The sequence below is a fragment of the Calidris pugnax genome, unplaced genomic scaffold (genome assembly GCF_001431845.1).
Source record: "Calidris pugnax isolate Ruff unplaced genomic scaffold, ASM143184v1 scaffold107, whole genome shotgun sequence".
Taxonomy (NCBI): domain Eukaryota; kingdom Metazoa; phylum Chordata; class Aves; order Charadriiformes; family Scolopacidae; genus Calidris; species Calidris pugnax.
Genome location: NW_015090901.1, coordinates 824,517 through 837,436, shown reverse-complemented (window position 1 = coordinate 837,436; position 12,920 = coordinate 824,517). Strand labels below are relative to the sequence as shown.

General features: G+C 41.5%; 1 protein-coding gene across 1 annotated transcript in view; it reads right to left on the bottom strand.

Moving 5' to 3' along the window:
* The window catches only part of ANO1 (anoctamin 1, calcium activated chloride channel), a 98,570-nt gene that overhangs the window by 30,683 nt on the left and 54,967 nt on the right, over positions 1-12,920 (bottom strand). Inside the window, exons 7-9 of the mRNA XM_014948899.1 lie at positions 8,560-8,611; positions 5,201-5,256; positions 3,628-3,669 (exon numbers count right to left, since the gene is read on the bottom strand). Of these exons, the coding sequence (XP_014804385.1) occupies positions 3,628-3,669; positions 5,201-5,256; positions 8,560-8,611 (150 nt within the window). The remainder of the gene's footprint in view (positions 1-3,627; positions 3,670-5,200; positions 5,257-8,559; positions 8,612-12,920) is intronic.

Here is a 12,920-nt window from a genome sequence, read left to right as displayed (position 1 = left end):
AATTATCTCATTTATCCTGACATTTCTCAGCCTGATACTCAAAGCACAGCTTCAAAGACATGATTAGAGGAGATCAGCACACTAGTCCTAAATATTTACTTCATTTCCATGCCTCAAATCTCTAATTTTGTTGTTAAAAAAGGCACGAGCCTGGCCCAGCACTGGATTAGATTAAAGAAAGCTTCAAGAAACCAGAAGCAACATGCCAAAACACACCAAAAGATTATTTGAGGGAACTGCAAGTCAAAAGCCAAGATAAACATTTCCAAACACACAGTGAACTTGTGAAATGAGTGAATTTGTGAGGTTTGAAAAGTTAGGAATAAAGATGATAATCCAGACGCTTTGAGAAAAACACGGACTTTCATCCTATTTTTGGTTGAGCAATGTGTTCCTTAATAATGAAACGACAGGCATGTAGTATTTTTAACACCAATCAAAAGAGGGGGAGAAATAACACTCACTGTCTTTTGATGAGCCATTTGCACCTTAAGGCCCAGCAGACCTTTATCTTTGGGTACCTTTTTTTTACATGACCAACTCTGAGGGCTTTAGATCTGCTTTTTCTACAACCTGAGTCCACGTTGGTCCACAGCGTCTCTTTGGAGACGTGTTCATGAAACAAACTGGAAAGGCAAAGTTTCAAGCCTGAAAGCCCAACGTATGCACCCAAATTTAGTGGCTCCTCCTGAGAGAACTGGTCGTAACCTCTCCCTTTCAGTTTTTGTCTGATACTTGGAGAAGCAGCCTGTCTTCTGTTAGAGAAGTGTGATGGGGAGCAGGTAGTAACTGCACTCTGAATTATGAAATCAACATTTCTGCAAAGGGTGAAAAATTTGCTTTTTCTTATGAAAAGTACTTCCTTAGAATAATTTGTACCCACTTTACTACAATGAATAAATGCCTTTTGGTATACAGGCAGTAAAAACACAATTTTAACCACTGACTGTGGTCAACACAATGCATCCACAGGGCAGTTTCTGGCTGAAGAGCACACATTAAAAAGCTTTGCTGAGAATGTCTCATTTCTGATAATTTCTAATCATTTCAGCTTTCAGCTGCCTCTCTCCTCCCCCCCCATTTCTGCTCCTCACACTCCAGACCAGCAGCACATTAGTTCAGCAGAGGTTTCAGTGCTGAGACTGGAGCTCGCCCTCGAGCGAAGCAGGATTTATGTCAGACACGGGCACCAGAATATGACTGAGCATATTTTCATCAGAGCTGGCCTGAGATTACACCATCTGAACTTTAGGAGCAGTTATATGTGAATGCTGTCAATGCTCTTACCAACATGGCCAGAAATATATTGTTATCAAATTTATACATATCCATACTGCATTCCATGTTCAGGCAAATTTAAGCACTGGAAAGCACTTCTGCACTTTTCCTGCTTGGCATTTAGTGCCGTTTTGTGGTATTTTCTATGAAATCTTGGGAAACGTCCAGATTCCAACAGGTGACTCGTCAAGCTGGGACTCTTCTGAATATGTTAAACCTCCTTCATATCAACTTACTTTTCTGTCATTAGGTTCAATGTTTTCACCTTCATAGTCGCCCTTTAAAAAAAGAAGAAAATCTGCGTCATTCAGTGAGTCGCGCCCAGAGCTGCTATGTATCTTGCATACCCATGTATCCCACTCACTTAATGCATCAAAACCAGAAAAAGCAATCTGTAAAATAATGCTGTATTTTAGGAGTTCATTTGTCATAGCACACTTTGTCTTCTGTCGTCAGGCACATTAAGAAAGAGTAATAATGTCTGTCACCGGGGGAAAAAGGAATGAATAAGTGATAAAGGTGGCCTAAAAATGTCAAGGGAAAGGATGTGGTATTGCCATGGTATTTGGGGTTCAGCTCAGTCCACTTGAAAGAGAAGAGACCAGCTCAGAGAGCTGATCCCTATCCAGACTCTCCCAACACTCAGTGCTGATTAGATTCGAGGTTTTAATTTGGAGCTATTTTTAAATACGATAAAGGAGTAAACTAAGACAATAAATAACTTATATACAAGACTATCAGTAGCTGTCTAAGGACGTGAGACAAGTACATGCAGAGAAGTTTATTTAACCTTTCTGAATTTCTAAGCGATATTGCTGTAATTTAAGAGCGCCTGACATTTATGATAAACATCAGGCAGATAAAGAGGCCGTTCTGGTCTCAGTTACAGCGAGATAAAACATTTGTGGTCCTATGGAAAACCAGTGCGAGTGAGGGGAGCAGAAAACTAGGAAGACACACTTCATCTTCACATCCCACGCCGGAAAACCGGCACTGGGCTCGAGAGCCCTGGTACGCTCCCACAGCCAGGAGGTCATTAACAGCATGACTGCCACGTCCCCTTGACGTCTGTGAGGGTCTAGCTCAGAGTGTGAGCTTCTCAGTTTGTCGTACCTTGAACCTCTAAGTTAAAATGTCATCAGCATCTCACGACTGTGACCTCTGGCAGGATGGGGATCCCCAGCTTGGGCATGAGCCCCACCAAAATTCCCCACCTCTCTTTAATTCTCTCGATGAACAACACTCTGACACCTTATCAAACTGCTCAAAAGCAGATCTCATCAGTAAGAAGGTCTGCAGTCTCATCCAGTCCTACGAAATACATCATTTCAAAATTCTCCCTTATGTTTTTCCTTCGGTGGCAACCCACGGCATACTCTGAGGGCTTTAGATCTGCTTTTTCTACAACCTGAGTCCACGTTGGTCCACAGCGTCTCTTTGGAGACGTGTTCATGAAACAAACTGGAAAGGCAAAGTTTCAAGCCTGAAAGCCCAACGTATGCACCCAAATTTAGTGGCTCCTCCTGAGAGAACTGGTCGTAACCTCTCCCTTTCAGTTTTTGTCTGATACTTGGAGAAGCAGCCTGTCTTCTGTTAGAGAAGTGTGATGGGGAGCAGGTAGTAACTGCACTCTGAATTATGAAATCAACATTTCTGCAAAGGGTGAAAAATTTGCTTTTTCTTATGAAAAGTACTTCCTTAGAATAATTTGTACCCACTTTACTACAATGAATAAATGCCTTTTGGTATACAGGCAGTAAAAACACAATTTTAACCACTGACTGTGGTCAACACAATGCATCCACAGGGCAGTTTCTGGCTGAAGAGCACACATTAAAAAGCTTTGCTGAGAATGTCTCATTTCTGATAATTTCTAATCATTTCAGCTTTCAGCTGCCTCTCTCCTCCCCCCCCATTTCTGCTCCTCACACTCCAGACCAGCAGCACATTAGTTCAGCAGAGGTTTCAGTGCTGAGACTGGAGCTCGCCCTCGAGCGAAGCAGGATTTATGTCAGACACGGGCACCAGAATATGACTGAGCATATTTTCATCAGAGCTGGCCTGAGATTACACCATCTGAACTTTAGGAGCAGTTATATGTGAATGCTGTCAATGCTCTTACCAACATGGCCAGAAATATATTGTTATCAAATTTATACATATCCATACTGCATTCCATGTTCAGGCAAATTTAAGCACTGGAAAGCACTTCTGCACTTTTCCTGCTTGGCATTTAGTGCCGTTTTGTGGTATTTTCTATGAAATCTTGGGAAACGTCCAGATTCCAACAGGTGACTCGTCAAGCTGGGACTCTTCTGAATATGTTAAACCTCCTTCATATCAACTTACTTTTCTGTCATTAGGTTCAATGTTTTCACCTTCATAGTCGCCCTTTAAAAAAAGAAGAAAATCTGCGTCATTCAGTGAGTCGCGCCCAGAGCTGCTATGTATCTTGCATACCCATGTATCCCACTCACTTAATGCATCAAAACCAGAAAAAGCAATCTGTAAAATAATGCTGTATTTTAGGAGTTCATTTGTCATAGCACACTTTGTCTTCTGTCGTCAGGCACATTAAGAAAGAGTAATAATGTCTGTCACCGGGGGAAAAAGGAATGAATAAGTGATAAAGGTGGCCTAAAAATGTCAAGGGAAAGGATGTGGTATTGCCATGGTATTTGGGGTTCAGCTCAGTCCACTTGAAAGAGAAGAGACCAGCTCAGAGAGCTGATCCCTATCCAGACTCTCCCAACACTCAGTGCTGATTAGATTCGAGGTTTTAATTTGGAGCTATTTTTAAATACGATAAAGGAGTAAACTAAGACAATAAATAACTTATATACAAGACTATCAGTAGCTGTCTAAGGACGTGAGACAAGTACATGCAGAGAAGTTTATTTAACCTTTCTGAATTTCTAAGCGATATTGCTGTAATTTAAGAGCGCCTGACATTTATGATAAACATCAGGCAGATAAAGAGGCCGTTCTGGTCTCAGTTACAGCGAGATAAAACATTTGTGGTCCTATGGAAAACCAGTGTGAGTGAGGGGAGCAGAAAACTAGGAAGACACACTTCATCTTCACATCCCACGCCGGAAAACCGGCACTGGGCTCGAGAGCCCTGGTACGCTCCCACAGCCAGGAGGTCATTAACAGCATGACTGCCACGTCCCCTTGACGTCTGTGAGGGTCTAGCTCAGAGTGTGAGCTTCTCAGTTTGTCGTACCTTGAACCTCTAAGTTAAAATGTCATCAGCATCTCACGACTGTGACCTCTGGCAGGATGGGGATCCCCAGCTTGGGCATGAGCCCCACCAAAATTCCCCACCTCTCTTTAATTCTCTCGATGAACAACACTCTGACACCTTATCAAACTGCTCAAAAGCAGATCTCATCAGTAAGAAGGTCTGCAGTCTCATCCAGTCCTACGAAATACATCATTTCAAAATTCTCCCTTATGTTTTTCCTTCGGTGGCAACCCACGGCATAAACACACAGCCAGTGACATCTCCACACTTGCCAGGGGGATGCCAGGGATGGGGATGAGGGAACCAGCCACTTGGTGCCCCAAGAATAAATATGTTTATATGTTTAAATATGTTTAAATAAGTTTAAATATGCTCATGCCAATGACCTGGAAGCAGAAGGTCAGAAACTAACAGAAGCCACCACCACAACTCTTCTAACATTACGTTCAAACACTCACTTAGGATCACCAAAGGTAGAAAAGAGACAGGGAATTCATTAAAAGTGAACAAAGAGATGGAAACAACATGCTGAAGTTCCTGCAGTCGTGATACAAGTGAGCAGGAATTCAGGATGCAAAACACTGGTGTTTGGGATGATGCCATTAATATGTAACACATTAAGGATTTCTTGGTGTCAAATAGTAGACGTGTAAAATATGTTGTAAGATCACTTACATCATGCAAAGGATATGCAGCACTGTAAACTCCATTGGCAAGCAGACTGGTGATCCCTTGAAAAATAAAGACATAATAGTTATTTACAATTTCGAGGTCAGACAGTCTCAATTCATCATCCTTCCTGGAGATTTCCCTCAAAATAATAGCCATTTGGTCAGATAATGATTTTTCTGCCATCTCATTCCTTTCCATGTAGTTTCATTTTTAATCATATAGGTTATTAAACATGACTCATTTTACGAAATGGAAAACTGCAGAGAGCAAGAGGAAGTCATATATATTTGAGAATCAAGAATTAGAAGCCAATGACTTGAAATTAGTCATTAAAATAAATTACATTTTCTGAAAAGTCAGTTTGATTTAAGGGCAAGCCTGCAGATTTGAGAGTGTGTAGCAGAAGGCTCGATCACGAGAAGAATATGGCTGGAATTGATGGCATACGGGAACAGGCATACGCACGCATCATCCACGCAAAGTTTTGAATTCAGATTTCAGATTGATTAGAGAAAATTGTAGGGAAAGCCTTTGCGAAGACCTTGGCGTAATACTTACCATATTTACCACATTTTCGTCTTTTATTTAAAAGGGTAGTTTCCTTCTTTCTTCCCTCTCCTTTCCCTGTTTACACATCCGTTTATTAGTGACATGCATGAGGCTGAAAGCAATTAATGCTTCATCTACAAAATGTCTGCGGCACAAGGCACTCTGAGGAGTCCTGCCTTCCCAGGTGTGGTGTCACTCCTTCACTTGGGGACACAGCACGGGAGGCGAGGGTGGTTGGGGAAGAGTCAACATCTAAGTTTGGAAGAGGACAACAGCGAGGGGCTCCTCGACACTGCAGCTCGCTGTGCCATTCCCAAAGGTCACTCAGCTGGACCTGGACCTTTGAGGGCTATAGCACGTTACTTCTCTAATGTTCTTGCTGCAGCTGCTGGTGTTAATAGAGCTACTTCCAATTATGGAGCACTACCCACGCCTGAAGGTGTCATGTTATCTGTGAAGACACATTTGGGGATTCAACGAACCAGCCTTGGGTGCTGAATCAGAGCTAAGTCGTTGTGCAAGGTTAAGTTGATTAATGCTAATAATAATAATTTAAAAATCTGGCCACTTGCATTTGTGGAGAATTTAGAAGGACTTAGAAAAAGAAAAGAAAAATGATGTGCTACAGTCTGCTCCATGTTCCCCATCAGTTCATTTCTAAGAAAAGGGTGTGTGACTGGATTTGAAAGAACCGTGATGATGAACCAGAAAACACCTCACTGTAGGTTCACTAAGACATTGAAATGAGAATTTTTCAAGTTTATTTAACATTTTTGAGATACTAGTCACCTGCTGGAGGAACTGTTCCAAGAGTGTTCAGTATCCTGCAGTATCCTTAATTTTCAAAGTCCAATTTAAGATTATACAGTACTGTGAATTGTCTGCAAATGTTTCCATGGTTCAGTATCCTGCAGTATCCTTAATTTTCAGAGTCCAATTAAGAGTATACAGTACTGTGAATTGACTGCAAGTGTTTCCACACTTCTGGCTGAAACGACGAGTGAGCAGATAAATGTTTTTTCTAGGGCTGTGTGACCGAGTGAAGAGCTGCATAGTACCCCTCTGCAGAGCAGTGTTTAACACTGAAGACAGATTCACATTTTCACAAATTTGCAAAATAAATAACAAAGACTGCAGTGTTCACTGGGCGGCCGTCTTTTTCCTGCTGGGCAGAAATGTTGCAGCATTATCTGTGTTTGCTCAGATTTATTTGCAACCTTTGCTGGGTTGTAACCCAGCATTCCAGCGCTGGAACACAAAGGATCCGATTGAGTTATGCCGAGTATACCCATGGACAACCTGGTCTAATGACATTTTTATTAGGTATACTCTGTGACCTTGCCAGTTTCAGGTAGAAGAATGATCCAGGAATCCTAACACTTTACTTTCCTTTAGCCTCTGCCCTATTCAACTAATCTCTAAGGTGTTTCCCATTTCTGGACCAAAAAAATAAAAAATAAAAAGAAAGGAAAAGTAACAAATCAAGTGAGTAACCAACTCCAAGGCAAGAATTCAAACTGAGCTGTATGACCTTCCACTCTCAAGAGTGCAAATACGTAATTTCCAACGAAAAAGATCCAGCACCAGACTCGAAAAGGGTCCTGAAAGTCACAGATTAATTTAGATTTCCCATGCTACAGGGAAACAGTGCTTCTGTTAATACTGGCTGAACACCAAAATTTAGTGTATATAAGGACTCAACAATTGTACATTGTATGTTGTTACTTCAACAGAAAAGTCTGTTGGACTTTTGGAAATCATTTCTGGCATAATAATTCTTCTATTATTCGATGCATTTCTAAGCAGCTGATGAGTCAATATTGAACAGAACTACCTGTAATTCAAGTTCCCATTGTTTTATTTAACTGCTTGTCGGCAAATAAATGCTATAACAGATTCCAACAATTATCAAACATCTTCTCCCATGTTCATGCACTTTTCTCACACAGATTTGTTTTTACTGGCTGTTTGTTAAGAAGCTTGGATATAAGGGAATTTAGCCTTCTGCCTTATATATTTGGTTTACCATTAACTGTTTGTTAACTTTGGTCCCACAGTCAAGAATATACCTATATATCATGATACATATAAATAAAGTATGTAACAACTGAACAAGAAAAGCTGTCAATAAATCTTTAAGGTGACCTGATTCGCAATTCATGTTTACCTATTATGCTTTTAGTTCTTGGAGGTTGAGCCTGAAGGCCGAAATCCTAAAATCACTGACCGTGGCAGCACAAACTTCACACCCACTGACTCACAATAACTGTTTTGAGGGCTAAGAGAGGGTCCAGCTTTCAGTGTGTGCCTTAGTCCTTGGCCATTCCACTTAGGACAGTGTTTCGGGCAGTCATCAGTTAGGACCATCGCACTCAAGTCATCAAAAAGCCATCCACCATAAAAATATGAGGTTAGTACTTAAAAGGAACAGGCCAAACCACAGACTTTCACTGCAGTTACTGGAATTTGTTGGAAATACTCTTATCCACCTTGTTGAGAGTAAAACAGAACCGATGCAGATCATGTGTTGCCCACTGGTTTGTATCACATCCAGTCCTGCTGCAAAGGATCTAACATCTGCAGGGGCTATATGCTCACTTACCATTTAATTTGGAGTCGAATTTATAAATTCACATTTGAAAAAATTCCAAACGGCTACATTAATTAAATTAAATTTCCACCTAAAACAATTATATCTACATACATCAAATCGGAGAGCAGGGGAAAAACCTAAACCCTGCAGCCAACAACTTTGCAGTCATTTTCAATGCCTGCAAATGATATCAATCTTAAAGCTAAATAAAGTTCCTTACCCATGCTATATTTTGCTTTGGTACATGTCGTTCTTTTCAATATTTCATAAACCTACAGAAGTAAAAGAAAAGAAAGGAAAGGGTTACTTCAGATACTGCCAGCGAAAAGCACAATCTTTTTTGTGTACAGCTCAAATATTGGCAAAACCAAGATGTCGATGAAGTCATCATTCTTTAATAAAAGTCACGGTATTCAGGGGAGCAGGGCTTAAAAATTTCCACGCCGAGTTATCCGTACAAGAGAGGAAAGCTTAACTAAACAGCCAGCTACCAAAATAATTGATCGGGGAAAAAACAGAGTTACATTTAACCACTTGCACAACAAAAATGCTATTTTTGCTCACGTTAGACGTCGATCAAACTACCAAAATAATTGATCGGGGAAAAAACAGGGTTACATTTAACCACTTGCACAACACAAATGCTATTTTTGCTCATGTTAGACGTCGATCAAGGATGAGAAGCCCTTTTCTACCCGATGGCACAAGCTGGGTTCAACCCCAGGGCTTTGGGCTCGTAACGTGTCTGCAGCAAACTCACCAGAAACAGCGCTAACGTGGGCTGACCTTAAAATTTCTGAGCTTGCACAACCTCAGTGGCAAAACAGATGTATTTATTTTACGATGCGTCGCATTTATTGCCAAATAACCTTTGCACATCTCAGCGCACCGCCCGAGAGGTGAAGGTTTCGAGGCTCGGAGGCAAAGGCAAGTGCTCAGAGGAAAACCACGGGCAAAAGCACCTGCTGCCCGTCGCCTGGCCTGGCTGGGATGTGGTTTCCTGGGGATGCTCGTTAATTAATCCCTGCACTGACGCAGCCAGAGTTTGCCCAATTCGCAGAGGGAAGCGAGCGAGGGCATACAAGGCAAGCCCTGAGGCTCACCTGCCTCGTGTTGTCTTCTAATTCCACTGAGCTAAAGGGCCGTCACAGAATGACTTCCATTTATATAATGGTGTTAGTTTTTTAATAAGCAAGAGGTCTTTGGCTTAGCTTCTATTCACCAAAGACTCACAGGGAGTGACTAGATTCCTGTTCATTTTGCAGTAGGCGGAAGGGTCAATATTTGCACTATTGTTTAAAAACACGTATGAGAAAGGCAGGAGAGAACTTTAAGAAACTAGAATACAAAGAGAAATGCAACCAGGAGAAAATAACGCTGGGAAACATTCAATATGTCTTTTACGACCAGGTGATTTTAGGGGATTTAAAAAACAAAGCAACACACAACTTGCATTATTGTTATATACCCAGTGTTACTTGAGTAATTTAAAAAAAACCCCATTCCTCCTCTTCCTCCCAGCCTCTGCTATGAGCTCCTTTGGTTTCAGTCCATTTTTTTGTTAGTCTTGCCCTATGGCACCATTTGGTCTTGCCACCTTCCTCAGACAACCTGTTGTCCACAAATTTTAACTCTTCATTTGCTCCCTTAAGTTTCTTGTACTTACAAGTGTTTTTTTTACTATATATCTAGACATACAAAAGAAAGTCTACAAACAAAAGCTCGGGTTTTTTTTCCCAATCTCAAATCAAACATTTCATCACAAATAAACCAATTCAATGTTTGCCTTTTTCATTGCCATTTCTGTGCTGCTGCAGCTGCCTTCCCTGGTCAAACTCTCCTAAGCCCTGACAACCTGCACTTACATCAAATCACTGCACTTCAGGCTACAGTGAAACTACATCCTGGGGTCCCCAGACTGGAATTTCAAAGCAGGAAAGAGAAGTTACATATCTCACACCCCTTATCACCATAGTAATAAAAGGCTGCTATAATTGTGATATAAGCTCTTTTTGAAACCACTTAGCATCCAAAAGGCTAATGTTAAATATAAGATAAAAGCCCGCTCACAGTCACATTCCAACACAGCGATTAGCAGTAAAATGGGGCAAAGAGTCCACATTATACTTTGAAAAGTGTTGCAGCAAGTGCTGCTTGGCACAGTCCCTTCCAGCTGCCCTGGATGTCACACGAGCTGCCCTCTCCATTCCCCCCTCAGTGGCTATAAAGGTGGTTACACCTTCTCCCCCACTGTATTTTATTTTCTGTAAGTCACAAAGTGCTCAAATGTAGTTTGCGACAGCGTGTTCCTCTATTAGGCTTCACTTCTGTAAGGAAATCTCACAAGTTTAATAACAAGAGGAAAAGCCCCAGGAGCACTGGAGGAATAGAGAGACCCTCCAACACGAAGGCAGGAATGGCTCAGCCCAGTCTCGGGGCTGTGTACGTGTACATCACACTTGCTAACACAATAGGGGCTAATAGAGGCATAAAAAAATGACAAGATGCAAGTTTTTGTCCTTTGTGCATTTGCTTCATGTAAACTTCATTGTTAAATAAAAATCATAAATAATGTTAAATAAAAATCATAAACCTCAACACTTTTAAGACCATTCTAGAGAACGGCTCCCCAAAACTATAAACAATATTCTCTGTAAACACTGGGCTGTTTCACTGGAATTTGTCTTAGGGGATTTCCCAGCATTTCATAAAAAGAGCAATGTAAAGATATGACAAGGTAAATAAGTCACAGGAGCTGCAGGTAGCTGGTGGCAGAACCAGTGGGAGAATCTGAATCTATTACTTTCTGGTGATATGTCACCGAGGAAACTATGTCCCAGATTAACTGTGAACCAGAAAGAAGATCCGTATTATTTTCCAAATCTATTACTTTCTGGTGATAATGTCACCGAAGAAACTATGTCCCAGATTAACTGTGAACCAGAAAGAAGATCTGAATTACTTTCCAAAAGGCAGCCACCTGCTATCATCAAAGACTATTCATCAGATAAGCTGAAGCTAGAAATGTTTTATTTATAATTACAATAACTGATGTCACAGGCAATGCCTGGTGTTTGGTTAAGAAAGGCAAACTTGCAACAGGCTTTGTACTAAAGCTGGGAAAGGGGTTATTAACACCACGTCTAAGGCACTACCCACCTTAAATTATTTATATACAGTACTTACTATAGTGCTTCTCGTTTTGCTGTCAAAGAAGGAATCTCTGTCAGACAAATCAAATCTGTTAAAAGATTAGAAGGAAGCCCATTAGGTTAAAAAAAAAAAAAAGCCAGTAATTTCCTGCTCTTGTTGACCCTTCAATATTTTCATTTCTCCTGGGGATGTCTCATAGCTAACATTAAAGAATAGCTTGTAGAAACCTCATTAAAAAGAAAGTCTATCACAACTCTCCTATTTCAAAGAGGCTGCTTATATGTTTCACGTATAATGTTATTTGGTTTATATATTTATAGGTTTTTCTGAACAAAAGAGACTGTTAACACTCATTTAAGTTGAATTCCCAACCAATGCTGGCCTTGAATTTCTCCTAATAATTTTTACATTTTGTCTGTACCTGAACCCCTGTGAGGCCACTTGTGCCTCCCTTATTCAGCAAAGACACGGGTGGTCTCACTGAAAAAAGTCACCACCACAAACAGTGTAAGGCACATCTGCGTCTGAGCTGAGGAGCATTTTTTGGGCTTTCTCTGAGCCACCAGGCTCCATCGCTGTAGGAACATAGAATCACAGAATAGTTAAAGTTGGAAGGGACCTTAAAGATCATCCAGTTCCAACCCCCCTGCCATGGGCAGGGACACCTCCCACCAGACCAGGTTGCTCAAAGCCCCATCCAGCCTGGTCTTAAACACTTCCAGGGATGGGGCAGCCACAGCTTCTCTGGGCAACCTGTTCCAGCATCTCACCACCCTCACAGCAAAGAATTTCTTTCTGGTATCTAATCTAAATCTCCCCTCTTCCAATTTAAAACCGTTACCCCTTGTCCTGTCACAACATCCTACAGGCAATAGGACTTCCAAGTCCAAGAACATCTCAAATGTCACATACGTTGACTGGCCCAACTGAAATACACGTCTCCATTGGTCTTCTGCATCCCTTCATTAAAAACCAAAACCACCATATGTACCGTGAAGAGATCCTGCCCTAGGACTGTTATCTATTCCAGCTGGCACATACATAGACAGAGTCTTCAAAGCTTCTCCGCTGGGACGCTGGCCAAGGAAGAGCAGCAGCAAAGCAATCCAGGGCAGTCGAAACTCTGTCGGGGCCCCACCTTCTGATTTTTTCCTACACCCACCTTTACAGCTATTCTTACGGATCTGCAGTCGATGGCAAAGCCACCGCTGACTTCATAGCACTTCCAAGGACGTGGGCTGGCTGGCAGCACATGTGTGAGCTGCCCACCACCAGGTGAATGAAATTCTTCTGAAATGTATCAACCCGCAGCTTTGGCTACAAATTTTACTGCGCATTTTCTTTCGCTCGGAAAAGAGACTGTTGTAAACCACACGATAAACTGCGTTTGGCAGTCTCAGAGTTGATGTGTGTGGATATAGAGAGAGG